The 26,890-nt window shown below is 38.8% G+C and overlaps 1 protein-coding gene across 1 annotated transcript; it reads left to right on the forward strand.

Moving 5' to 3' along the window:
• The first annotated feature begins 229 nt into the window (after positions 1–229).
• On the forward strand, positions 230–25,029 carry kcnj11l (potassium inwardly rectifying channel subfamily J member 11, like). The gene is made up of 6 exons (XM_066708768.1): positions 230–341; positions 5,169–5,370; positions 19,573–19,824; positions 20,842–21,111; positions 21,494–21,701; positions 24,210–25,029. The coding sequence occupies exons 2-6, from the start codon at positions 5,212–5,214 to the stop codon at positions 24,647–24,649; spliced, it is 1,329 nt and encodes a 442-aa protein (XP_066564865.1). The 5' UTR covers positions 230–341; positions 5,169–5,211; the 3' UTR covers positions 24,650–25,029.
• The last annotated feature ends 1,861 nt before the right edge of the window (positions 25,030–26,890 follow it).

Below are 26,890 nucleotides of genomic sequence, written 5' to 3' on the forward strand. Positions count from 1 at the left end.
GAGATGCTGAATACCATCATTGTATGCTCTGGTTATTTCTCTTTACTGTTTTGATTTGTTTTTTTATTTTACCTTATACTATGTAACTGTACAAATAAGAACCGTTGAAATGTAACAACATGTATTGAAACAGTTTTGAGTTCAGACTTCAGGGACCACTCCGAGAGAAGCGAGAGGCGAGACTGTCTGCCTGGTACCTTGGAGAGCGCAGGATGCCGTCACACTCTCTCTCTCTCTCTCTCTCTCTCTCAGTGCATAATAGCCTATATCGGCGACGTTACTGTGGATGGAGTGCAGACATGGTAAAGGCAGGAAAGAGGATCCTTTGAACGTCGATTCTGGTGCGTTTATATTTTAATGGAGCCATTTATCACGGCTGGACGTTGTGTCGTATCTGTTATTGAAGGGGGTGTGTGTGCAGCGATAGGGGTTGTGTTTCGTTCCGGTTCTGTGATGTGATAACGGTGTACTAACGATGTTGATTAATGTGAACACCACAGGCCGGTTCTCTGACTGAGGATGTCCAACAATGACTTGTAAACAACATAGTACAATCGATTATGACGCTGTTGAATATAGAATTGTTCTTCAGTGTAAAATATTATAATATATTTCCCTGGAAACGCCAGCATTAAACATATCAGTCATTTTATGTTCTGTTATTATTGTGTTTCGTAGGTATTGCGAGCAGGATTATCTTCCTTTGCAATGTTATTATTATTATTGTTTTTTTGTTGTTGTATATACTTTTTTAGGGTATATTCTGAATATTGTCCTAATGGTTTATTTATTTTTTGTCTTGGTATATTTCACATTCTCAAAAAAATATTTTTCCTGATATAACAATTTAAATGTAAGATAATATTTTCCTAGATTTTGATTTGTTTACTATTGATCTTACTTTTGTACAACAGTTACTGCTGGTGGTGTCATTATTACTACTAGTAGTATTAATTATGATAATAATAATAATAATAATAATAATAATAATAATAATAATAATATTATTATTATTATTATTATTATTATTATTATTATTATTATTATTATCATTATTATTATAGAAACAACAACAACAGTTTGGATAGAAAACTACGCATAGTAGTAGAGTGCCACCTGAAACATGCACACTCCCACTTGTTGATAATATGGTGAAGGATGACTCATCTGACCATATCACTTTTTTCCAAATCTCTGTAGACCAGTGCCTATGGTGCCCCAATAATGACTCCCTCTTTCAAAGACACTTAGATCCTTTCCTCCTGCCATCTTGATGCAAAATCAAGGTCGACTGGGCCTGCTCAGCATTTGTATACATGCCACACAGCATGATAGGATGTTAATTGCCTAATTGTATCATGCAGTACATCTGTTTGAGGCATCTGCATTCTTTATGTTCTTCCACACATTTATTCAGGTTTTTCCTTTAATTTGTCACCTGTCTGTATATATACAGTACTGTGCAAAAGTTTTAGGCAAGTGTGAACAAATGCTGTAAAGTAAGAATGCTTTCAAAAATACACATGGTAATAGATTGTATGTATCAATTAACTAAAGCAAAGTGAGTGAACAGAAGAAAAATCTACATCAAATCCATTTTTGGTGTGACCACCCTTTGCCTTCAAAACAGCATACATTCTTCTACGTGCACTTGCACAAAGTCAGGGATTTTGTAGGCATATAGTCAGGTGTATGATTAAACAATTATACCAAACAGGTGCTAATGATCATCAATGTAACATGTAGGTTGAAACACAATCATTAACTGAAACAGAAACAGCTGTGTAGGAGGAATAAAACTGGGTGGGGAACAGCCAATCTCAGCTAACAAGGTGAGGTTGCTGAAGACAGTTTAATGTCAAAAGTCATACACCATGGCAAGACTGAGCACAGCAACAAGACACAAGGTAGTTGTACTGCATCAGCAAGGTCTCTCCCAGGCAGAAATTTCAAGGTAGACAGGTGTTTCCAGATTTGCTGTCCAAGCTCTTTTGAAGAAGCACAAAGAAATGGGCAATGGTGAGGACCATAGATGCAGTGGTCATCCAAGGAAACTGAAAGACACATCATGCTTACTTCCCTACGTAATCTGAAGATGTCCAGCAGTGCCATCAGCTCAGAATTGGCAGAATACAGTGGGACCATGGTACACCCATCTACTGTCCGGAGAAGTCTAGTCAGAAGTGGCCTTCATGGAAGACTTGCAGCCAAAAAGCCATACCTCCAACATGGCAACAAGGCAAAGCGACTCTACATGAAAACACAGGAACTGGGGTGCAGAAAAATGGCAGCAGGTGCTCTGGACTGATGAGTCACAATTTGAAATATTTGGCTGTAGCAGAAGGCAGAGAGTGGTACACGAATAAGTGTCTGCAGGCAACAGTGAAGCATGGTGGAGGTTCCTTGCAAGTTTGGGACTGTATTTCTACAAATGGAGTTGGGGATTTGGTCAGAATTAATGGTCCCCTCAATGCTGAGAACTTACTTATCCAGCATGCAATACCATCCGAATGGCCCCAAATTTATTCTGCAGCATTACAATAACCCCAAACATACAGCGAAAGTCATTAAGAACTATCTTCAGTGTATAGAAGAACAAGGAGTCCTGGAAGTGATGGCATGGCCCCCACAGAGCCCTGATCTCAACATCATGGAGTCTGTCTGGGACTACATGGAGAGAGAAGAAACTGAGGCTGCCTAAATCCACAGAAGAACTGTGGTTAGTTCTCCAAGATAATTGGGCCAACCTACCTGCCGAGTTCCTTCAAAACTGTGTGCAAGTGTACCTAGAAGATTTGATGCTGTTTTTAATTGAGGCAAAGGGTGGTCACACCAAATATGGATTTGATGTAGATTTTTCTTCTGTTCGCTCAATTTGCATTGTGTTAATTGATAAATATAATCTATTAACGTCTATCTTTGAAAGCATTCTTACTTTACAGCATTTGTCACACCTGCCTAAAACTTTTGCACAGTACTGTATATATATTACAATATATAATTGTATTTTATTTTATATGATCTGGATTCTGGGATAGTTAGCAAACTTGTCAAATTTGCAGATGATACTAAAATAGGTGGCTCAGCAGATACAATCTCGGCAGCACAGGGAGTTGGATAATATTCAGTTGTGGGCCAACACCTGGCAGATGAAATTCAATGTGGACAAGTACAAGGTATTACATGCCGGTAATAAATTATACTATACACTATACTTACACTATATAATTACACTATGGGAGGAATAGAACTGGATGCATGAGAAAGACCTAGGAGTCTATGTGGACTCATCACTTTCCCCATTCAAACAATGTGGAGAAGCAATAAAAAAAGGCAAACAAAATGCTAAGGTACATTGTCAAAAATGTAGAATTTAAAACAAGGGAAGTAATGTTAAGGCTGTTCAATGCACTAGTTAGACCTCATCTGGAATACTGTGTACAGTTCTGAGCTTTTCCAGATCCGCAGGGACACACAGACCTGGGGACAAAAATGGAAATTGGGCTTCAAGGCATTCAAGACAGAAAAGAGGAGACACTTCTTCACATACAGTTAGGTCCATAAATATTTGGACAGTGACATAATTGTCATAATTTTGGCTCTGTACACCACTACAATGGATTTGAAAGGACACAATCAAGATGTGCTTTAAGTGTAGACTTTCATCTTTAATTTGAGGGTGGTTACATCCAAATTGGGTGAACGGTGTAATTACACTAATCTTCACATTTGGTCCCCCCAATTTTAGGGACTCAAAAGTATTTGAACAAACTAACATAATCATGAATTAAATAGTTAGTTTCAATACTTGGTTGTAAATAGTTTGCAGTCAATGACTGCCTGAAATCTGGAAGCCATAAACATCACCAGGTTCTGGGTTTCTTTCCTGGTGATGCTCTGCCAGGCCTGTACTGCAGCTGTCTTTAGTTCCTGCTTGTTCTTGGGGCGTTTATCTTTAAAATACAGTGTCCTGAAAAAGGGATGTTTCTTTTTTTGCTGAGCATATATATATATATATATATATATATATATATATATATATATATATAAATATTGTCACAATTCTTGGGCCAGATAAAATAAAAACTTTGACCCACCTGCTAATAGAAAACTGCAAACCTGTACATTATAGCAGTTACATTTATGATTAGAAGAAAGTGCAACTGAGTACAGTTCTGTAGTTTTGTATTAGCGGGTGGGTCAAAGTTTTGATTTAATCCCAGCCCCTTTCTAAATGCACCTCCACATGTCCCCACTAGATCTTGCCATCGCCCTTCCTTGCCAGCTCCCTTTATTCATTCAATCAGTCAATGAACATTCCTGAACACCATGTGCACTTGTTCAATCACCCTCTGCTCCTATTCGCTATGCATCTCCCAACTTGGTTTCTTGCTTCCCTCTGCTCCACATATAAACCCCTCACTGTCTCTCACACCTTCTGAAGTTTTGTCAGTTGTATACTACAACTCTGAGTAGTAGTTACTTGAGCCTTGCGTAAACCTTTGAAGCCTTGCTCCCTTGCTTTGCCCCTTGAATTTGATCTCGGACCTCCTCCTCCTCGTTTGCGTGATCGCCCGACCCTTTACTGTGACCACAACAACCCCTTTTGCCCAGCCTTTGATTGCCCTGTCTTGCCGGTATTTGACCCAGGCCTGTCTGACAATCTCCACCACGCACCGCAACTGGGTCCTCCTGTTCCCGTGTCCTGCAGAGCATGACACATATACAGCACCTTTTGTTACTTTTCCCATTTAACTTCAAGTTAACTCTTTATTCTAAGTATGTTGTAATTTGTGGAAATTGCTTATCTGGAATGTAGTAAAAGCATGTTTTTTTATGTTTTTGTTAGAACATCCCCTGGAGTCTACAAATAATTTTGTTCACTTTAATACAATGTTGCCACAATGATATCTGCTCAGCAGGAAATAAAAAAAAACCTGCCATAAACAAAAAACTAAACATAGCATCTTTAAATGAATGCTATACACTGCAAATTGTTCTGTATTTGATTAAACCAAATGTGTGTTTGATACTTTGAGTACCAAGTCCTGTTTCTCTTATAAGTAAGGCTTCTGCTACTATGAAGACTGGTACTGTATTAGTAGGCAAGGGATAGGCAAACGGGTCTACATCTAAGTGTCTGTATTATTGTTTTGGATACATAACAGCTGCAGAAAACAGAGCTGTGCTGATCTGAACCCAAGTATTAGGATGCTGGCCAGGAAGGGGCTGCTGCCAGAAGAGTTCCTGCTGACCCGACTGGCAGAGGATTCAGGTCAAGCCAATCGGTACCGCTCCAGAACCCAGCGGGCTCGCTTCATCACAAAAAGTGGCTCATGCAATGTAGCACACAAAAACATCCGGGAGCAGGTAAGAGTGACATCACATCAAATTGCAGCACATCTCATATTTATACACCCTTATAGTCTAAGTTCCCTAGAAGAATTTCCTATAGGTAGGGCATTGCATTTTTTCTACTGGGCTTTGTAACCTGTATTCAGTCCTGCAGCACCACAAGACTGATATAGGCTACTCATAAAGCTACTTATTGAATAATCACCCCATTTCGGGAACTTAATTATTTGCAATTAGTCATTTTATTACTACAAATTATGTACATTCACATATAGGTTAACAGATTGATATACATGACTATTGACACATTTATTCATGTGTCTGTTTTATTCTATAGTATTACAGACAATGCATGAATACATTCAAATCTTCACAAGAAGCATATAATTTGTCAACAGAAGTTTTAATTATTTATTATTACTTATTTACTTCTTTGAAAAATGAGATTAAAAAATAGGGTGAATTTGAGTACTCAAGTACTGTAAATAATTGGAATGACCTACTAAAGTACACTTCAATTTTATCATTTACAATTGTATCTTTTTTTTTTTGTATAGCACCCTTCACAGGGTAACCACAGAGCACTTTACAGATTGATAAACAGACAAAAATAAACAAACCATAAATAATACAATAAAATTGTGTAAACAATTAGGCAAGGAGGAGAGAAAAACTAAATCTCCTATGGATGGATTGTTATATGAGAAAAATGCCTAGAGGTCCATGGCTAAAGGCTGTTTTTTTAATTGTAACTTGTAACTCATCTTGATTTTGGAATTTTAAATGATTGCAAGAATATGATACGAAGATTTTATTTTAAGTCATGTGAAAGGAGACATGCCAGAAAATCGTCTGTTTTTCAAACAATTTGGACAGGATTGTTTAGAATTTGAACATGACTTTCTGAAAACAAAGTTTAAGTTTGTAAGTTTAAGAGTATTTAAGTTTATTTTGAGTATCACAAGGACATTCTAGATGCATTTCAATAGGTATAGAGAGCCTTTGTAACAATGCCTGTGCTGTAGTTTGTTTTATTAATTACATTTTAAATAATTAGACTATTCATAATGTGCTGCATTAATGATAGGATTTGTTCACTTATAATCGGTGGGGGGGGGTAGTTAACAACTGAACTGCAATTTCAGACATTACACTTCACACATTTTTAGTATTGCTTGTTTTGTTTTATTGTATTAACTTCATCTGCAAGTAACTACTGGTTAGCATTGCAACTATGAGCTACCACCTTATTCTGTACCCAGAAGTTGCTTGAGTACCTGCAGCACATTACACTGGACAACGCATTTTTTCAAAAGATTTGATTCCTGAAAAAAAAATGGTGATTATGATATGATGGTAATTCACTTCAAAGTGAACACAAATATAATTTCAGATTGACTGTATCACATCAGAATTTTGAGAAACATGAAATTAAGTTTCATTGACTATAACATGTTTAATCGCATAATATTTCTGACACGCTTCATAAGTTCAACAGGGCTAAAATTGTTTTGCTCCTGATTTTCGTTTGTACTCAGTGTCCGGTCCATCTCATTGCAGTGTCCAACAATAGTCAGCCAGCATTGATGGATCCCAGTTGACAATGTTTTTCCATTGTGGCAATGTCCTGGTGAAACCTTTCACCATGTTTGTCATTGACTGCACCAAGAATTTTGGGGAAGAAGTCCAAGTGTGAATGCAGGAAATTAATCTTCAGTGACATGTTGCACTTCATGGTTTCGTATGCTGTAAGACATTTTCAATCAGCTTAATGTAGTTTGGTGCTCTGTTGTTGCCAAGAACATTCTCAACGACATCCTTGAATGCTTTCCAGGCGATTTTCTCTGGCCCCACTAACAGATCTTTGAACCGCTTGTCATTGATGATGTGTCTGATCTGTGGACCAATGAAAATGCCTTCTTTAATCTTGGCATCAGTTATTCTTGGAAACATTTGTCTCAAATAATGAAAACCTTCACCCTCCTTGTTCATCGCTTTCACAATTTTTTTTATTAGTCCCAGTTTTATGTGAAGAGGAGGCAAAATTATCTTTGTTGGGTCAACAAGTGGTTCATGTGCCACGTTTTTCGGTCCTGGAAGCAAATTCTTACGGAGTGGCCAGTTCTTTTTAATGCAATGTGGCTCTTTAGCACGGCCATTCGCAAATGTAACAACAGTACGAGCTGCATTCCAAGTAGCAGAGCCACTGCTTTTAGATCTCCACAGATTTTCCAGTTGTACTTGGTGTACTGGATGTGCTTCAACAACAGTTCCATGTTTTCGTATGTTTCTTTCATATGTGCATCATAGCCAACAGGTATTGAAGGGTGGACATTGCCATTGTATAACAAGACAGCCTTGAGGCTTAACATAAAGAGACCCCATTCTTGTGGGTCATACTCTCAACCCAAAGATGTGAACAACCCGTCAATGTCAGTACAGAAAACGAAGTTATCAACCTGTGCAAAAAAAAAAATGTTAAATCATATTGGCAGCTTTGAAAGAAAGACCTGATGTAAGCAAACACCATCCTTGCTCCTTGTTCTGCTTTTGCTTTTGACAAACCTAAGTCCCTGACCTGGTCATGAAACTGTGTTATTAGATGAGGTTCACCAGACATGCATGGTTAAAAATCCATTACATTATTGTCATTTAGCAGATGCCCTTATCCATGGCAACTTACATTTGTAACAGCTGGTCATTTTTACTGGAGCAATCTAAGTGAAATACCTTGCTCAATAGTTCAACAGCACTGCCCTACTGTCCGTGCTGCTGGTGCATTGCAGCATCTTGTGTTTCGTCTAAGCTCTAAGATCCATGGTGGTTCTGGTATGGGAAGACTGTCATCATGTGGCACTGGTCTGTATCAGTATCAGTTCCACAAACATTATGCAACCTGCCTTGAGTGCATGCCTGGACATGCCTAAGCTACAAAAGGCATCATATAACGTGAATGAAATATTAATAGACTTAAAATATGACAAGAAATATAAAATAGAAGATTTCAATAAAATGGTATGTGATCACATACACCCAAAGGTGTCCAAGAAGCAAAATCTTTGTTGTCCAGTGTTATGGGCCCGATATTTGTAGGGTTTGCACACTGCACAGAGGGGTATGTGCATCGCAAATGGCTATCATACAAAAATTTGCATTATTTGACATATTCAAAACCCCGTTTCACGTGATGGAATCCATTCTGCACTGTTCACCAAATCATTGTATGCATGGTGCAATATGGGGGAGTGGCCATATTTATGTATGATTCCTGCTATATTCATAGGTATGCCCCACACAAAAGACAGGTTTGCGATGTGTAAAATAATGCTTAGAAAAGGATGGCGTTCACTTTGCTCACAGCACTATTCCAGTGCCCAGTCAACAATGGGAAGTTTATATATGGTTGTATGTGTGCTGCACCATAAAAAAGTTCCTAATAGTCTTTTCTTGACTGAATGGCAATACAAATGACTGGATTACCACATGGGCAAGTGGGGCAATTGCCCAGGGGCCTCCGACCACCAGGGGCCTGCAATAACACTGTTATAATGTATTTGTGCTGCGCTGAAATACATTTTAATGAGAAACTCAACAGTCCAATGTTAAAAAGTGATCAGTGAAATATCAACACCCTATAGGAAGCTGTTAAAAAAAGAAAAAGCAATGGATCAACGTTTACCCCTAGCTGGAACTTCAATCGAAAACAAAAAAGTAGAAAGATGCAAGAAAGGCAGCTCTTCTCTAAAGTGTACCATCTATACACAGTTTTTTATTTAAATGAGGTCACTAGTTGTTTGTCCGATGAGACACCTGTTGCTAATACCACCTTTGGTGTGTCTGCTAACATTAGCTACATGCTTGTTTTTGCAAATGGCAAGAATACAAAATAAACTTAGGACATGTATGTGTCAGAAGCGCCTTAGTGCGTTTTCGTTGGTGGTTATTGAGTCTGCACACCATTGGAGCCTACAAACCAGTGGAAAATCTGTTTGGAAAAGACTCTACTTTCGCGAAACCCCAACTTCCAGGTGCATCGACTGAAGTGGAAGTTATTGGACAAAGCTGAACCGGACTGCCTTTGTTCCAAAACACACGGACATCGTGCCATGTGTTTTTATTTGAGCCTGAAGAGAGAGACCTGTCTGCATTGAAGTTCAGATACATTTAACAGTTTGGAGTTTATTATTCATGACATTTGAGAAAATCAATTAGAAATGTCCCAGAGGAAAATTTTATTGCTCAATGGTTGATCTTCTAAAGCTCAGGAGACAAAATTGTGATTCTCATTTCAGCCTCATTTTAGTGTCAGTGTTGTCTGACCCGTTTCTCATACATTGCTCCTAAAATTCACTAGGAGAAATAGGTGAGACATAGCATTTAGCAGCAGAAGTCATAGTTGAGACTTGAAGGAGATATCTTGCTCAGTCTCATTAATGGCTCATTTTTTCTCCTTAGGAGAAGAAAATGAGCAGTACTAGAGCTACTATGGAGCAATATGCGAGTCATGCATTTTATGTGTGTAAATAAATCAAGGACACTTTCACAAATGCTGAAACAAATGAACCCTTTATTAAAATGGTCAAGTTTACCCTACACAAGATACAGCAATGCTCTGCGTATTAGTGATTTGTTTTAAACAGAACAAGTAGAATAATGACAGGGCAATAAGCTTGATTTTTTTTTTTTAGAAAATCAGAAATAAGTGACTTCAGATTGCATTTAAGGTACAATAACTGGTGCTCGCTGTTCTGAACAAGCTAGTCCCTGTATATCTCGTCTTGTGACAATAGATGAGTGGTGGAACATAAATAGACTAGTAAATTGAGATCTGAAAAACTGAGGTATAGAAATTATACAAATATAATATAGTTTTTGCAGTATGCTATACCCTATTGGTTTTGAGTGTGGAATATGAGGCCCAAGCTTGTTAAAAATGGTTAAAATGGTTTAATATGCTGCAAATAGAGTAGCGTTTTATGTTTATTTATAATTAATTTAGGCTACCAGGGAGAGTGCAGTCATGCAGTCCACTGCGGTCCTAACCCTAGAAACTAAATGTCATTTTGTGTAGATTTTTGTTATCATAATATCATCCAAAACAATAGTTAAAATTAAGAAACATTTATTTAAAGAAATAACAAAATTAAAAAGATGTGCAGTTACATGACAATGATTCAGTTACCATCCTGGTCATCTTTGGGTGAGCCGGGGTCTGGTTAATAAAATCTCATCTTCTTCGTTGGGATGCGTGCTCTTTTGGGCATCTCTTTTTTAAAATGTCCCGCTTGGCATTCCATTCTGTAAAATACATAAAGGTACAACACATGTAAATGAAAAAAGCAGTTTTTGCTCATACTGCATTTTATTAACATAAAGAGTCATACTCATAAAACACATTTTCACCCATTTGAAAATGACAATGCCAGTTTTTCCATTGCCAAAGTAGCCTAACTTTGGTGCACTATTTATCCCCCGACAACCTGTGTCGTCTACTTTCATTTGATAGTTATCTTCACCCGCATTAGTGACGGGCATTCTTTTGGCTCCCAAGCGGCTCTTTAAAAAGATATATACGTTTTGTATTTTTTCAAGTCAAATAGTTTGCGACAGTTTGACTATGATTGGTGTTAAAACAATTCTAATTAAAATTATTAAATGAAATCATACTCTACCTTAACCACCTGTTATGAAAAAGAATGCTATTAAACATTTGCATTTAAAGTATAAAATTGTAATGTATATAAACAAAGTGCATATAAATCTAACTATTCAAAACGAATACAATCTGAACATAATAGAATATTGCACCATATTAAAGAAAAATAAATAATTTGCAAACTGAAGCATCCCAAAAACTGAAATACATGTAAAAAGAATGACGCTATTACAAATGTATTTAAAGTATAACTTACTGAATGTATACAACAAAGTGCTGCCAAGTGCGTCTGTGAGCAAGTTGGCTCCGCCCTCCCTCGCGCCTCTCTGGTTCATTGGTTGACGCTGCGTGTCTGATTGACAGGAACAACAAGCTGTTAGTCTGATGCCGGGGTCACTACACAATTTCTACAGTCCGACCCGATGTTGTGCACAGTGCGCAGCTCACACTTAACCACTATTTTGCACAGAACTGATGTATTTTGCGTCGCGAAGCAGCGCGCACAGCCGAGTGGTTCAGTACAGACACACACTGACTGATCTGACATCCGTGTCGTGGATCTGCGTCACAGCCTCCAAATCTCGCAGAAACACAGTGATCCACACAGAGAAAAGGTCAACAAACACGGACTGGACATGTACAGGTCACGTCTGTGTAGCGCAGATCTGCGCTGCTCCACCAATGGGATCAGAGGATTTCTGCAGATCTGTGCAAAACTGCGGAAAGAACGCGACCACAAACCGCTGCTGCCGTTTGTGTTAGTCTGTGCAGACAAACACAAAAAGCGTATATTATTTTAAAATAACCTGCCCCGAAACAAGTATTATAATAAATACGTATGAAAATATTATTCTCCTGTCGTGTTTATTCTTCTTCCGTCAGTTCGGCTCTCATTGGCTGCTGATCACGTCACTCTCCACGATCGGCGCCGATCGAGTCGTAAATATAAACATGTTTAATAAAGTCGTAGCGGCTTGGCCAGCTTACGATCGGATCGGAGGCCAGCGATGCATCAGCCCGTCTCTCACTGCACGACCAGCGGCAGCGGAACGCGCCCGACCAGGCAGCTTGTCGTGACGATCAGTACCGATCTGTCGTGAGGAACAAATCGGCTTAAAATCGTGTAGTGAGCCAGGCATGAGCAGACAGAAAGAACGAATGTGTGCGCTTGAGCATTTAGGCCTATTATTATTTTCGTTCTTTGAATTAGTCAGTTGTATTCATTTAAATCTTTTGATTATTCATATGTTCATTGTTTTTTTATATTTTTATAAATAGATCCGGCTCTTCTGATATGCGAGCCGACTCCCAACGTTCACCTCATCCGCGACCGACCGTCACTAACCCGCATCCTCGCTGAAGTTTAAGAGGTTACCTGCAGCTGCAGCTTAAAAGCGGAGCCCCTGCACCCTCTGAGAGTCATCCGGCCGCGGGTTTTAACAAGTTCATAGCCACATATGGTCAAGGTTTAAGGCTAGCTAACCTTAGTATTTGTGGACCAGATTCTTCAAAAAGTTTCATAACCCAAATATACACCTTCTAAATGTTACAAAATTAAACTGATTATCATTCTCATTACTAATAAGCAGTTTTCCATGTCCTATTTAAGAGCAAGTAATATTGTTAGATTATTGATGTTGAAATATCCAGTGAAATATTGTTACATTTGTTTTTGTCTGCATTATGTAACCCCAATTATCACCATGTAAATATTAAAACATCTGTTTAAAATGTCTTGGAAGTTTGTTTTGTCATGGACAAGCATATAAATCCCATTACAATGAGGTCCATGTATTTGAGTTTCTTTAAAAATATTTTTTTTTTTAAGAAAACAATGACAATTCAGCAAGTGCTTGTGGATAGCTCTTTATTTGCTCTGTCTGAGCTCAGCATGAGACGCATGACTTTGACTGGAATGAGAATAGATTGAGTTCATAGAGAGAGCACACCAAACTTGAGAAAATCTGATAATTATATTACACCTTGAGGAGATCTATTTTGAAACTAAAAAGGAGGCTAATTTGAGATTTTGTGTAGCTTTTTCTTCAGGAGAAAAAAATGAGAAACGAGATATAAGCAATAATCTCGTTTTGGTTTCACACAGACCTCATTGTTGTCTAGGAGAAATACATGAGACATTTTTGAGAGCTCTTTTCTAATTTTCTTTTCCTCTGGGGTTATTCTGTGAGTCATAAACTTTAGAATGTGTAATATAATTTAGTATTTTCTTAAATATACTGTAAATGAGTGCTGCATTAAACTGTTTTGTTTGACAATTTTAGAAATAAAATCTGTCAACGCCAAGAAATATCTTCTCATTCCTGTTTAACTGTTTAGTCTGAAATTGACACACATTAATAGACACTAGATTATAGGTAGCCCTACCTATCCTTAATCATTGAACAGTAATCAATTAGGGAGAATTGTGGTAACAAGAAATTATATAATCTTTCTCTGCACCCAAACATAAATGAGACTGATATATGTAACGAGAAGTTATTTGACTTAAATACTAACCTGCATTAGTTATTTAATGTCCGACTAACAATACTAATGAGAGACTCGCCTTTGTCTTACTAACTTTTATTGTAGTCAATGTGTTTGTAATTTTGTGTAACGTTTTGTGTGTTATCATATGCGATTCCATGTTCTTTGATTTAGTCACGGTAGTGATTTGTCTTTGATTTGTTGATCTTTAGTGAATTTTAATTCATTTTTCCCTTTTTGTATAACTAGTGTGGTGCTACATTTTATCTTTGTTTTTAATACATTTGAGAATTTATATCTTTGGAATTGGTGTCTGCGTCTAATTATTGCAGAAATTGAGTTCTACAAGAGTCTAGGATTCTTGATAAGGTGATACTTAAATTCACTTCTTTAACTGAAATGTATAAGTGTACCTTACACTACACCAGTTAGAGTTGATCATTAATCAAATTCAGCAAACTAAATGTAAGAAATCAATAATAATAATAATAATAATAATAATAATAATAATAATAATAATAATAATACTGGGTCAACTGCAGTGAACTTGCAGAATTAGTATGGATCTCCATACTAAGTTGTGTACTAGCTAGTACGGTACTATCTGAAATTTTAGTTAGTACCCATTGCAATGAAAAAGAGGCGGACCAAAGATGGAGACTAGCTGACTAGCTTTAGTATGGTACTAAGGATTATTAAGTTTTTTGTTATGCTCCCAAACAAGAAGTGAAGTCAGTGAAGAGGACTGGTCACAAATCTAGAATTACTATAAACTATATCTATGGGCATCGCCTCTACTAGCAAATCTGAGCAAGTGTATACAGAACGTCAGTGTGACATGCTCATGCTAATGCACATTGGCAATGCTCATTGTGTTGTAATGCAAATGCCATTTACACAATTTAATGCTACATTTATTTGAGTAGCATATTTTTTTCAGAATTTGTTTATGAATTTATATATATATGTGTGTATATATACATGTTGGAGAACTAACCACAGTTCTGTGGATTTAGGCAGCCTCAGTTCCTTCTCTCTCTTCATGTAATCCCAGACAGACTCGATGATGTTGAGATCAGGGCTCTGTGGGGGCCATGCCATCACTTCCAGGACTCCTTGTTCTTCTTTATACTGAAGATAGTTCTTAATGACTTTCGCTGTATGTTTGGGGTCGTTGTGATGCTGCAGAATAAATTTGGGGCCATTCGGATGGTATTGCATGATGGATAAGTATCTGCCTATACTTCTCAGCATTGAGGAGACCATTAATTCTGACCAAATCCCCAACTCCATTTGCAGAAATGCAGTCCCAAACTTGCATGGAATATCCACCATGCTTCACTGTTGCCTGCAGACACTTATTCGTGTACCACTCTCTAGCCCTTTGGCGAACAAACTGCCTTCAGCTACAGCCAAATATTTCAAATTTTGACTCATTAGTCCAGAGCACCTGCTGCCTTTTTTCTGTACCCCAGTTCCTGTGTTTCCTTGCATAGTTGAATCGCTTGGCCTTGTTGCCACGTCGGAGGTATGGCTTTTTGGCCACAAATCTTCCATGAACGCCACTTCTCACCAGACTTCTCCGGGCAGTAGATGGGTGTACCAGGGTCAAACTGTTTTCTGCCAATTCTGAGCTGATGGCACTGCTGGACATCTTCTGATTGCGAAGGGAAGTAAGCATGATGTGTCTTTCAGTTTCCTTGGCCGACCACTGCGTCTATGGTCCTCAACGTTGCCCGTTTCTTGGTGCTTCTTTCAAAAGAGCTTGGACAGCAAATCTGGAAACACCTGTCTACCTTGAAATTTCCGCCTGGGAGAGACCTTGCTGATGCAGTATAACTACCTTGTGTCTTGTTGCTGTGCTCAGTCTTGCCATTGTGTATGACTTTTGACATTAAACTGTCTTCAGCAACCTCACCTTGTTAGCTGAGATTGGCTGTTCCTCACCCAGTCTTATTCCTCCTACACAGCTCATCTGCAAGTTTCCTTGGCTGTCCACTGCATCTACGTTCCTCAAAGATGCCTTTCTTGTGCTTCTTCAAAAGAGCTTGGACAGTACATTTTGGCTATTCTCACCCAGTTGTATTCCTCCTACACAGCTGTTTCTGTTTCAGTTAATGATTGTGTCTCAACCTACATATTGAGTTATGATCATTAGCACCTGTTTGGTATAATTGTTTAATCATACACCTGACTATATGCCTACAAAATCATTGACTTTGTGCAAGTATACCTAGAAGAATTGATGCTGTTTTGAAGGCAAAGGGTGGTCACACCAAATATAGATTTGATTTAGATTTTTCTTCTGTTCACTCAGTTTGCATTTTGTTAATTGATAAATATGATCTCTTAACATGTCTATTTTTGAAAGCATGCTTAACTTACAGCATTTTTTCACACCTGCCTAAAACTTTTGCACAGTACTGTATATATACACCGATTAGCCATAACATCATGACCGCCTGCCTAATATTGTGTAGGTCCCCCTCCTGCCACCAAAACAGCCCTGACCCATCGTGGCATGGACTCCACTAGACCTCTGAAGGTGTGCTGTGGTATCTGGCACCAAGACGTTAGCAGCAGATCCTTTAAGTCCTGTAAGTTGCGAGGTGGAACCTCCATGGATCGGACTTGTTTGTCCAGCACATCCCACAGATGCTCGATTGGATTGAAATTCCCTTTAAGAGAGTGCTCCTAATCTCAGCTCGTTATCTGTATAAAAGACACCTGGGAGCCAGAAAGCTTGCTGATTGATAGGGGGATCAAATACTTATTTCCCTCATTAACATGCAAATCAATTTATAACTTTTTTGAAATGCATTTTTCTGGATTTTTTTGTTGTTATTCTGTCTCTCACTGTTAAAATACACCTACCATTAAAATTATAGACTGATCATTTCTTTGTCAGTGGGAAAACGTACAAAATCAGCAGGGGATCAAATACTTTTTTCCCTCACTGTATATATATGTATGTAATGAAATGCAATATATTAAAAGTAAGTCTATACATTTCTTAATTTGTTCTTATCTTTTTATTTTGCTAACACTGTATCATCCTAAGTTTAATCATAAAACATATAGCCTGAAAACATCACACCACATCACTAAACACAGTTTAACCTCTTAAACATTACACCTCCACACCAACAGGGTGGGTAGTTGGGGCCTGTTGCCAAGATGGCTATGTTCCCTACCAAGATGGCTGACTGTGGTGGGTCAATGGGTAACCCCAGGGAAGGCTGGGAAGGAGAGGTTCTGGTTCAAGGGGCAACTGTGGGTAACGTGGGACTTCCGGCCCATGGGCACTGGGAGGTGGGACTTCCAGCTGTCACTTTGAAGGAAAGTTGTTCTATAGTACTGTCATCATTTTGTCTCTGTAAAGCCACCACAATGGATTTGAAAAAAAATGTGTATGAATTACACCCATTTTTATATGTCCCCCCAGTTTTAGGGGCTCAAAAGTATTTGGACAAGTTAACATAATCATTAATTAAATTGTGAGTTTCAATACTTGGTTGCAAATCCTTTGCAGTCAATGACTGCCTGAAGTCTGGAACCCATAGACATCACCAGATGCTGGGTTTCTTCCCTGGTGATGCTCTGCCAGGCCTGTACTGCAGCTGTCTTTAGTTCCTGCTTGTTCTTGGGGCATTTTGCCTTCAGCAAGTGAAGTGCATACTCAGTTTTGATTCAGGTCAGGTGATTTGACTTGGCATTGCAGAACATTCCACTTCTTCACCTTAAAAAGTCTTGGGTTGCAGTATCGGGTCATTGTCCATCTGCACTGTGAGGCACCGTCCAATGACTTTTGAGCAGATTATATAGTCCTAAACCAGTTCCCTTGGCAGCCATACATACCCATGCCATAATACTACCTCCACCATGCTTTACAGATGAGGTGGAATGCTTCTGATCATGAGCAGTTCCTTCCCAACTCCATACTCTTCTCTTCCCATCATTCTGCTACAAAGTTGATCTTTGTTCCAGAACTGTACAAGGTTCTTTAGATGTTTTTTGAATCTGTACTTCCTGTTTTTGGGGCTTACATCTTGTGGTAAACCTTCTGTATTTATTCTGGTGAAGTCTTCTCTTGATTGTTGACTTTGACACACTCCTGGAGGGTGTTCTTGATCTGGCCAACTTTTGTGAAGGGGTTTTTCTTCACCAGGGAAATAATTATTCTGTCATCTACCACACTTGTTTTCCATGGTCTTCCTGGCCAGTGTGTTCTTTCTTTTTAAGAATGTACCAAATAGTTGATTTGGCTACATCTAATGTTTTTGCTACCTCTCTGATTTGGTTTGTTTTGATTTCTAAGGCAAAACTGAAGGCAAAACAGCCCAATAACAAGCAGGAACTAAGGACAGCTGCAGTACAGGCCTGGTAGAGCATCGCCAGGGAAGTGTCTATGGGTTCCAGACTTCAGACAGTCATTGACTGCAAACGATTCAATACTTGGTGGCAAAACTCACAATTTATTTCATGATTATGTTAGTTTGTCCAAATACTTTTGAGCCCATAAAACTGGGGGGACCACATATAAAAATGAGTGTAATTCCTACACCGTTCACCCAATTTGGATGTAACTACACTCAAATTAAAGATGAAAATCTACACTTGATCGTTTCCTTTCAAATCCATTGTGGTGGCGTACAGAGACAAAATGATGGCAATTGTGCCACTGTCCAAATATTTATGGACCTAACTGTATATAATTTAAACCCAAGACAATTGTGTTTGAAAATGTATTTGTGACCGGCAGCAGCACAGTCCCCCTGCCGACCTCCATCACCGTATCTCTGGCAGGCAGGTGCCCCCCCAGGCTCACCACCCTGGCCCCTGGCAGTCCACAGCAGCATGCTGCAGGAGGTCCAGCAACTGGTTCACCATGTTGGATCTGAAAGACACTTACTTTCACATCCCCATTGCACAGGTGCACAGGACGTTCCTCCACTTTGCCTTCAAAGGCCAACTGACCAGACTTATTCCAGTTTTGAAGAGAATGTCCTACTTGGAGAGACTGAGGGAACTGAACGTTTTCACCCTGGAACAGAGGAGACTACGTGGGGCCTTGATTCAAGTCTTCAAAATCATGAAAGGCATTGACCACTTCAAACCAGAGGAGCTTTTCCACATCAGCAGATACACACAGACCTGGAGACACAAATGGAAATTGGGCTTCAAGGCATTCAAGATGTAAAACAGGAGACACTTGTACTTTGTACTTTACACTTCACACAGAGAGTTGTCATAATCTGGAAATAAACTCCCCAGTGATGTGGTTGAAACTGAAAATGTGGGATCATTGAAAAATTGGTAGAATCCTTGGATCACTTATTAATGGACACCAAACGAGCACAATGGGTCAAATGGCCTCCTCTTGTTTGTAAACTTTTTTTGGTTCTTATGTTCTAATAAAGAGACCACGATAGTAATAATACAATCATCATATTTATACAATTTTATTCTCATAACCATTTTTAGTTTATACATGCTTTTTAAGCTCTGGGAAAATGTAAAAGCTTGTATTTTCTTGCCGTATTCACTATATACTTTGCCATTATCAAAAATAAAGTAGTGATTAAAACTGCTTCTGTAACACCACAGTGCAGAGATAGTAGTCTCAATCTTCTTTAAAACCATTTATTTAGGTTATGATGACTACTGCTTCTCATAATTATTTTTCTTCTGTTTCTCATTTGTCAATTGTCAAAGCTTAATGTATTTATTTTAACCACTTGTTCAGCTACAGATTGGATTGCCTACAGAGACACCTGTAGGATAATACATTAATTACAGTTAAAAGCAATGCCTATAGAATTTTTGCACTTTGAACATGGTTTTACTATGGTAGTATCATCATTTGACATTGTTTCCCTTTGGTGAACCATGCCTTCACTTTCTACCATAAATAAACCATGGTCGGCACAGTATATCATAGTTTTCCCATGGTCCAAGTTTGTTAATTTATTTTATTAATTGTGCCATGTTCCATTGCTTGGTAACTGTTGCATCACTGCATCCAGCTCTTCTTATACTTCTACCTCTATTAACTTCCTGTTTCTCTGCCTCAGGGCCGGTTCCTGCAGGATGTCTTCACTACTATGGTTGATCTGAAATGGCAGCACTCACTGCTGATATTTACCTCTGCATTCTTGTGCTCCTGGATGCTTTTTGCTATGGTTTGGTGGCTCATTGCATTTGGCCATGGAGACCTGGAGCCACACAGTTCCGGTAAAGGCAGCGGGGGTGATTTGGGCCCGGTACCCTGTGTAACTGCAATTCGTTCCTTCACCTCTGCGTTCCTTTTTTCCATTGAGGTCCAGGTTTGTCCCTCTCTCTTCTTGTCTGTCTCTCTATTTCACACTATTGTTTTCTGTCAGCTTAAAGACTCAATCAAGTTTTGATTCTTTACATAATCACATTTTGCACCTCCACATATTTTGTTGTTCCCTGTTGTGGGCACGGCCGCGAAAGGACTACAGAGAGGCAAGTGTTAGTTGGAAAAGGGGGGTAATTAGGTTGTTATTCCCCTTGGTGTTTATTGGATTCTTATTTTGCCACCCTTTACACGGAAGAACACATGAAAAATTGCAAATATATATATTTTTTTAAATAATGTTCAAACAAAGGAGAATCTCAAGTAGTATTTCCTTAAAACAAACAAAACCGGGATAAAACTGAGCAACATGAAGTCTTACAGTGTTTCCAGTTCCTCTTCCTGAATTCCTCCTTCAGGTTTCTTAAACTTCCTCCGAAACATATAAAACATTTGATGTTTTGAAAAATTCCCCATAATCGGCAGCATACAAATCAGAGACCAGCATTTAAATTGCTAGCTGATTCCAGCAAATTCCACAACACATACACACTGTTGCCCTCAACAAAGAGGGTGCCTAATCAAAGCTTCTGTCCCAAAGGCATAACTTCCTTGTCACACCATGTTTGTTGAAGGCATTCGAGGTTGGCTCCCTAGTGTCTGTGAGGGTCAATTTCAGACAGAGATCACATCATCTCCTCACATCCACCTTAAGTAACTTGAAAGATATATTTTTTCCTTCTTCTTTTCAGTGTAGACAGCACTACTTTGACACACCTGTAAAATAAAAGTAAAAACCTACCTAGTTATTGTGGAATGTGTGCTTTTAGTTGGCTGCCAAGGACAGAATAGCCTGATGAAGGAATTAATGGTTGCTTAGCCCATGAAAAGAGTGAAATGAGAGTAATTCCTTATATATTGAATGATCAAACCCATCTGTGTATGAGTCAATAAACCAAAATATTTAGTTTCTTTTAAGAACTTACTTATCATCCTTCTCAATTATTCCCTTTGCCTTTCTCAGGTGACAATTGGCTTTGGGGGCCGCATGGTCACTGAGGAGTGCCCCTTGGCTATCACGGTCCTCATCATCCAGAACATTGTGGGTCTGATCATCAACGCTGTCATGCTGGGCTGCATCTTCATGAAAACGGCTCAGGCCAACCGCCGGGCTGAGACTCTCATCTTTAGCCGCACTGCTGTCATTGCTAACCGCCATGGCCACCTGGCACTCATGTTCCGCGTTGGCGACCTGCGCAAGAGCATGATCATCTCGGCCACCATCCAGATGCAGGTGCTTATAGAAAATCCCTCCCAGTATCTTTTTGAATCTGTGTGTCTATCTTCTTCTTTGTTAACTCTCTTTCTCTGAGGATCTCTGTGTACTATTCCACCCCCAAAAAGTGTCTCTTTTGATCTCTGTGTAATCTCATGATCTTTGTTTCTCTGTCCTGCCCTGTGTTGTTTTTCCCCTCTGTCTATTTATAATCTGTGTGTCTGTTTGATCTCTGTCTGTCTGTCTGTCTGCTAAATTCTGTGTATCTATCCATAAATTCCCTCTCCCTCTCCTCTCACTCTCCATAATATTTCTCTCTCTCTGTCTCTATCTTTCTTTCCTTACATGTTCTCTTTTTCTCACTCATTATCTTTTCTTTCTCTCTCTCACATTCTCCCAGGTGATCCGCCGCAACGTGACTCCAGAGGGGGAGGTGCTGCCCGTGTCCCAGCTGGACATCCAGGTTGAGAACCCACTGCGCAGTAATGGCATCTTCCTAGTCTCCCCCCTCATCATTAGTCATACCATCGATCACAGCAGCCCACTGTATGAGCTTTCATCACAGACCCTGAACACCGAGGACATCGAGATCATCGTCATTCTGGAGGGTGAGTGAGAAACCAGCTTAAACAATGTCTGATCAATACACCGTTTGAGGAAACCGTCTTAAAAGGACAAAAACAGCAGTGCAGTAGTTGTGGTGCAAATGGAAAAGTAGTCTTCATTGCAGGCCGGCCTGGAAGAACAACAGAGCGAACACGAGGCAGTCTCATGTTCAAACAGCTTTCTTACAGTTCTCTTCCGGGTTTTGCATTTTATACAGTTCTAAACAAAAGGTGCATCATGTCCAACCAGCAGAGTGGCAGTGTCTTGGATGTGCATGTGGATTGGCTCAGCCATCGGTTCTCTACTTCCTCTTCCTCCTTTGGAGGGTAGGGTTACCAAGCGACATCACCGTTTCCTCTGCAAAGCATTCTGGGATGCACAAAGGACTGTAGGGGGAGAAAAAGTGGCTGTGCAGGGGGAGGGGGGAGAGAGAGAGAGAGAGAGAGAGAGAGAGACAAAACTATACAACACAATATTTTACATATTACATTCACATAAATATATACATATATTATTATTATTATTATTATTATTATTATTATTATTATTATTATTATTTATTTCTTAGCAGACACCCTTATCCATGGCGACTAACAAAATATAAGCGCAATACAAAGTACAAAAAGTGCAAAAATACAGTGAAGTTCAAGGCACAAAACATTACAATTTCCAATTTACATAACAGTGCAATTCAAAGCATAATACATTTTACAAATATATAATATACTTTTATATAATTATGTAGCATAAGGTACACTTATAAATTTCAATTAAAGAAGTGAATTTAAATTATCACCTTATCACGAATCCTGGAATCTTGTAGAACTCAATTTCTGTAATAATTGGACGCAGACACCAATTCCAAAGATATAAATTGTCAAATTTATTCAAAAACAAAGACTAAATGTAGCACTACACTAATTATACAAAAGGGAAAAACTAATTAAAATTCAACTCTAGATCAACAAATCAAAGACAAATCACTTCTGTGACCAAATCAAAGACCATGGGATATCACACAAATTGTTAAACAAAAAAGGTTATAAACACATTGACTACAATACCGGTTAGTAAGACGTGAGTCTCTCATTAGTATTGTTAGTCAGACATTAAATAACTACGCAGGTTAGTATTTATGTCAGGTAACTTCTCGTTATATATATATCAGTCTCATTTACGTTTAGGTGCCGAGAAAGATCCTATCATTACTTGTTACCACAATTTCCCTTAACTGATTATTATTCAATGATTAAGGATAGGCAGGGCCACCAATAATCTAATGTCTATCCAATTTCAGACTAAACAGTTAAACAGGAATGAGAAGATATTTCTCGGTGTTGACAGATTTTATTTCTAAAATTATCAAGAAAACAGTTTAATGCAACACACATTTATATTTAAGCAAAACTAAATGATATTACACATTCTAGAGTCATGAATCACAGATTAACATTTCTAACTGATTTCTCAAATGTCATGAATCACAAACTCCAAACTGTTAAACTTATCTGAACTTCGTCGCAGAGAGGTCTCTGTGGCTTCGGGCTCAGATATACAGCACACGGCACGAGGTCCGTGTGGTTTGGAACAAAGACAGTCCAGTCTAAGAACTTCCACTCAGTCGATGCACCTGGAAGTTGGGGGTTTCGCGAAACAGAGTCTTTTCCAAACAGATTTTCCACGGGTTTGAAGGCTCCAAGGTTTTGCACAAAATCTTCTTTGCAAGCAGGGTCTCTCACCGTACTTATTTGAAGACAAAGTCTTTGAGGAAAGCAGGGTCCTGTTTGGTTCCAAGGGTCGAGTTTCTTAAGACTCAAATAGCTATTTAAATGCGCTGTCCTTTATACGCCTGTCAGATCAATAGATGATTGGTTCTTGAGTTTGTGAGATTGGATTTCGGTTTCAGCCCCCAGTGTCCTATTGGAGGGGGGGTTGATTTATGACTGATGTCAATCCATGCCATCTTTTGGAAATGCCGGTTGGCGCGGGTTCGTAGCTCTGTGTCGGGATTTCGGCTCTCGTCCATTTCAAAGAGTTTTTATTACCTACAGGCCCCCTTCCCCAGACATCTCACAGCAGGATTCCAAACTATTTGGCCTATTCTCGGTGCCATCCTCCCAAGATTGTCACTTTGATGTAAACCAGTCCCACACTTTAAGGAAATCTGATAACTTAGGGGGGAGAGGTCTTCTTTAGATCAGTGCTTCAGCTCAGAGCTAAAATGCTCTTATCAAAATACACCCATCATAATGCTATATATATATATATATATATATATATATATATATATATATATATTTGATTATTCACTGTTTTATACACTAACTGACTAACACACTGATACACTGATTGACTGAAACTTTGCCTCACAGGCTGACTAACTGACATATTGAATGAGTGATACACTACCATCATAGTTTATACACTGATTGGCTAAAACAATGTCTTATAGGCTAACTGACTAATAACACTGATACACTGACTGACTGATACACTTGATTGGTTGGCAGGTGTGGTGGAGACAACTGGGATCACCACGCAGGCACGCACTTCCTACCTTCCTGATGAGATCTTATGGGGCCGGCGCTTTGTCCCCATTGTGACCGAGGAGGACGGCCGCTACTCTGTAGACTACTCCAAGTTTGGAAACACAATTCCAGTTCGAATGTCCTCACTCAGCGCCAAGGAGCTGGACCAGGCTCGTGGGGCTCACCCAGAGGAGGAGTCTGTGCAGCACCATGGCTGGGGAATAGTCAGAGCAGGAAGGGGTGGATTCCGAAGAGGAGGCAGGGCCTGGGAGGGCTCTACCGCTTCCATGTCTGGCAACGCTGCAACTCATCACGGAGATGGAGATGGAAAAAGAGAGGGAGGAGGTGGGAGGACAGTGAAGCTGGAGGAGATTGGGAGAGAGAATGAGGAAGAGGCAGAGGAAGAAAGAGAAATAGGTTGAGAGAAGGGAAGGATTTTCCATTATCTTATTTCTGGTATGTGGCCTCTTTGGTCCTATTGTGTATATTTATTATGGACATGTTTTGGACATATCTTGATTTTCTTTACACTAAAATGTGTATGAGTAAGTATATATAGATTTTGTCTTTAACTAAACCTCCTGTACAATTGTGTGTAGGTATGGGGGGTGGGGTTGGGGCATTTGCTTTGGGATTATCTGTCTCATTCCCATTCTTTTCCTCACAGTTTTTCCTTTCCTGTTATGTCTGTTTATACCTTACCTTACCTTATACTCTGTTACCTCAATCCTGTTATTAGCATCTGCCTTTATGAATTGTGCATTATTATCCACAAATAATATAATATGCGTTTTATAAGGTTTGCAATGTACAATCACTGTTTTGTTTTATTAATTTATTTTTCCTTTTTTCTAAGTGGGGTCAGGCCCCACTGGCCGATAATGGCATCGGCAGGTCACCGCAAAAATAAATGGGCGTAGGTACTATGTAAAGCCCATTGGACTTAATTCCCACTTAGTGAGCAGTACAACATGTACATATGAACCAAAATTTTACAGAGGTGTCTGTGTAATGCTGCTTTTGTAATTTATTGATTTAAATGGGTCAATGAACGCATGACATTTGGCATGACAAACTCGCACAAGTCGCTAATTGTTGAATATAGATTTCAATGCTTATAGTCGGAAAAACTTTACTTCATGGGTGTCAAGAGGCATGAGAAGCTGTTTTGTGAAAGTGTCTTCTACAACCAAATTGTCACTATCATGTTTACAATACATCATGGCTCTTGAAGACAGGTGTTGAGTGTCCCATATACTGAAAATGTTGGTAGTCTTATCAGAACATACCTTTCAGCCACAGGGATCAGAGTGTTGTTGCTCTCTTACTGAAGCTTCAGTTTCTGTTTTGTAGCATGAATCTCAAAGCCAGGGGAAGAGCCTAAGCCCTTGGTCAAGCCTATAGTTAGAATATAATACAGGAAAAAACATCTAACTATAATTTTTCAAATCTTATCCCCTAGCTTTCCCCCTCCCCTTGGTCAATGAAGGGTTCAATTAAGAATTTAGTTTGGAATGAAAACCAGTAGACACAGTGGTCCCGGAGAAACGGATTGAGAACCACTAGATCAGTGTTTATCAATATTTTTCTTCCAATTGCCACAAGAGTGGCTCCTCTGTGGCATCTATATAATGTGTACACTATGAGTTCATAATGTATTGCTATTTTTTTAAAGCCCGCATTAAATTACAAGCAAGTAACAGAGATTGAACTAAAAGGATAATTATAAAAAAATAATATCCTACAATACACTTTTTTATTTAAAAAAAATGCATGTGAAACACTATTACATAATTTGTAAGGGTATATTCACCTTTGTGAAGTCTATCAAGATGAAACCTGTAAATCACAACTCTATGAATGGCCATGCATTCAATACAATCAATTCCAACTGTTTCTCATCTTCTCAAACTTTGAAGTAACACACAGACTGGTATTCTATCAGCCTTCTATTGAACATACATTCAATAGAATATTATTATATTATTCCCATATATTTAACTGTTGAAAACAACAACAACAAAACCAATGTCTGCTCTTCTTATACACAGGATATACAGCATTTTTTAAATTAAGCACATTGTTATAAATTGAGAATAAGAAATATTATAATTTGAAAGTTTTTGGTTTGTATGTCTAATGTTTAAGGAGACTTTATGTTCAATTACAGGTAAGCAGATACAAGTCTAGATTTTATTTAAAGTGTGACATTTGCATTTGGAATCTGTTGCTGTTAACCCTCAATATGAAGTCCAGAGCTGCCAGTGCCAGTTAAGCAAGCCATCATTAGGTGTTACCAAATCTATTTGGTACATTCTTAAAAAGAAAGAACGCACTGGTGAGCTCAGGAACACCAACAGGCCCGGAAAACCATGGAAAACAAGTGTGGTAGATGACAGAAGAATTCTTTCCCTGGTGAAGAAAAACCCCTTCACAACAGTTGGCAAGATCAAGAACACCCTCCAGGAGGTAGGCGTATGTGTGTCAAAGTCAACAATCAAGAGAAGACTTCACCAGAGTAAATACAGAGGGTTTTCCACAAGATATAAACCATTGCTAAGATCCAAAAACAGGAAGACCAGATTATAGTTTGCCAAAGACATCTAAAGAACCTTGTACATCCTTGTACATCCTATGGACAGATGAGACAAAGATCAACTTGT

Source organism: Amia ocellicauda, chromosome 7 (assembly GCF_036373705.1).
Source record: "Amia ocellicauda isolate fAmiCal2 chromosome 7, fAmiCal2.hap1, whole genome shotgun sequence".
Classification (NCBI taxonomy): Eukaryota; Metazoa; Chordata; class Actinopteri; order Amiiformes; family Amiidae; genus Amia; species Amia ocellicauda.

What these genes read in the sequence shown, in the direction of transcription:
- kcnj11l (XM_066708768.1), top strand. Translation starts at nt 5,212, where the DNA reads ATGCTGGCCAGGAAGGGGCTGCTGCCAGAAGAGTTCCTGCTGACCCGA. An exon ending in ACAAAAACATCCGGGAGCAG is followed by an intron (nt 5,371 to 19,572) that starts GTAAGAGTGACA and finishes TCTCTGCCTCAG; the next exon opens with GGCCGGTTCCTGCAGGATGT. An exon ending in TTTTTTCCATTGAGGTCCAG is followed by an intron (nt 19,825 to 20,841) that starts GTTTGTCCCTCT and finishes TGCCTTTCTCAG; the next exon opens with GTGACAATTGGCTTTGGGGG.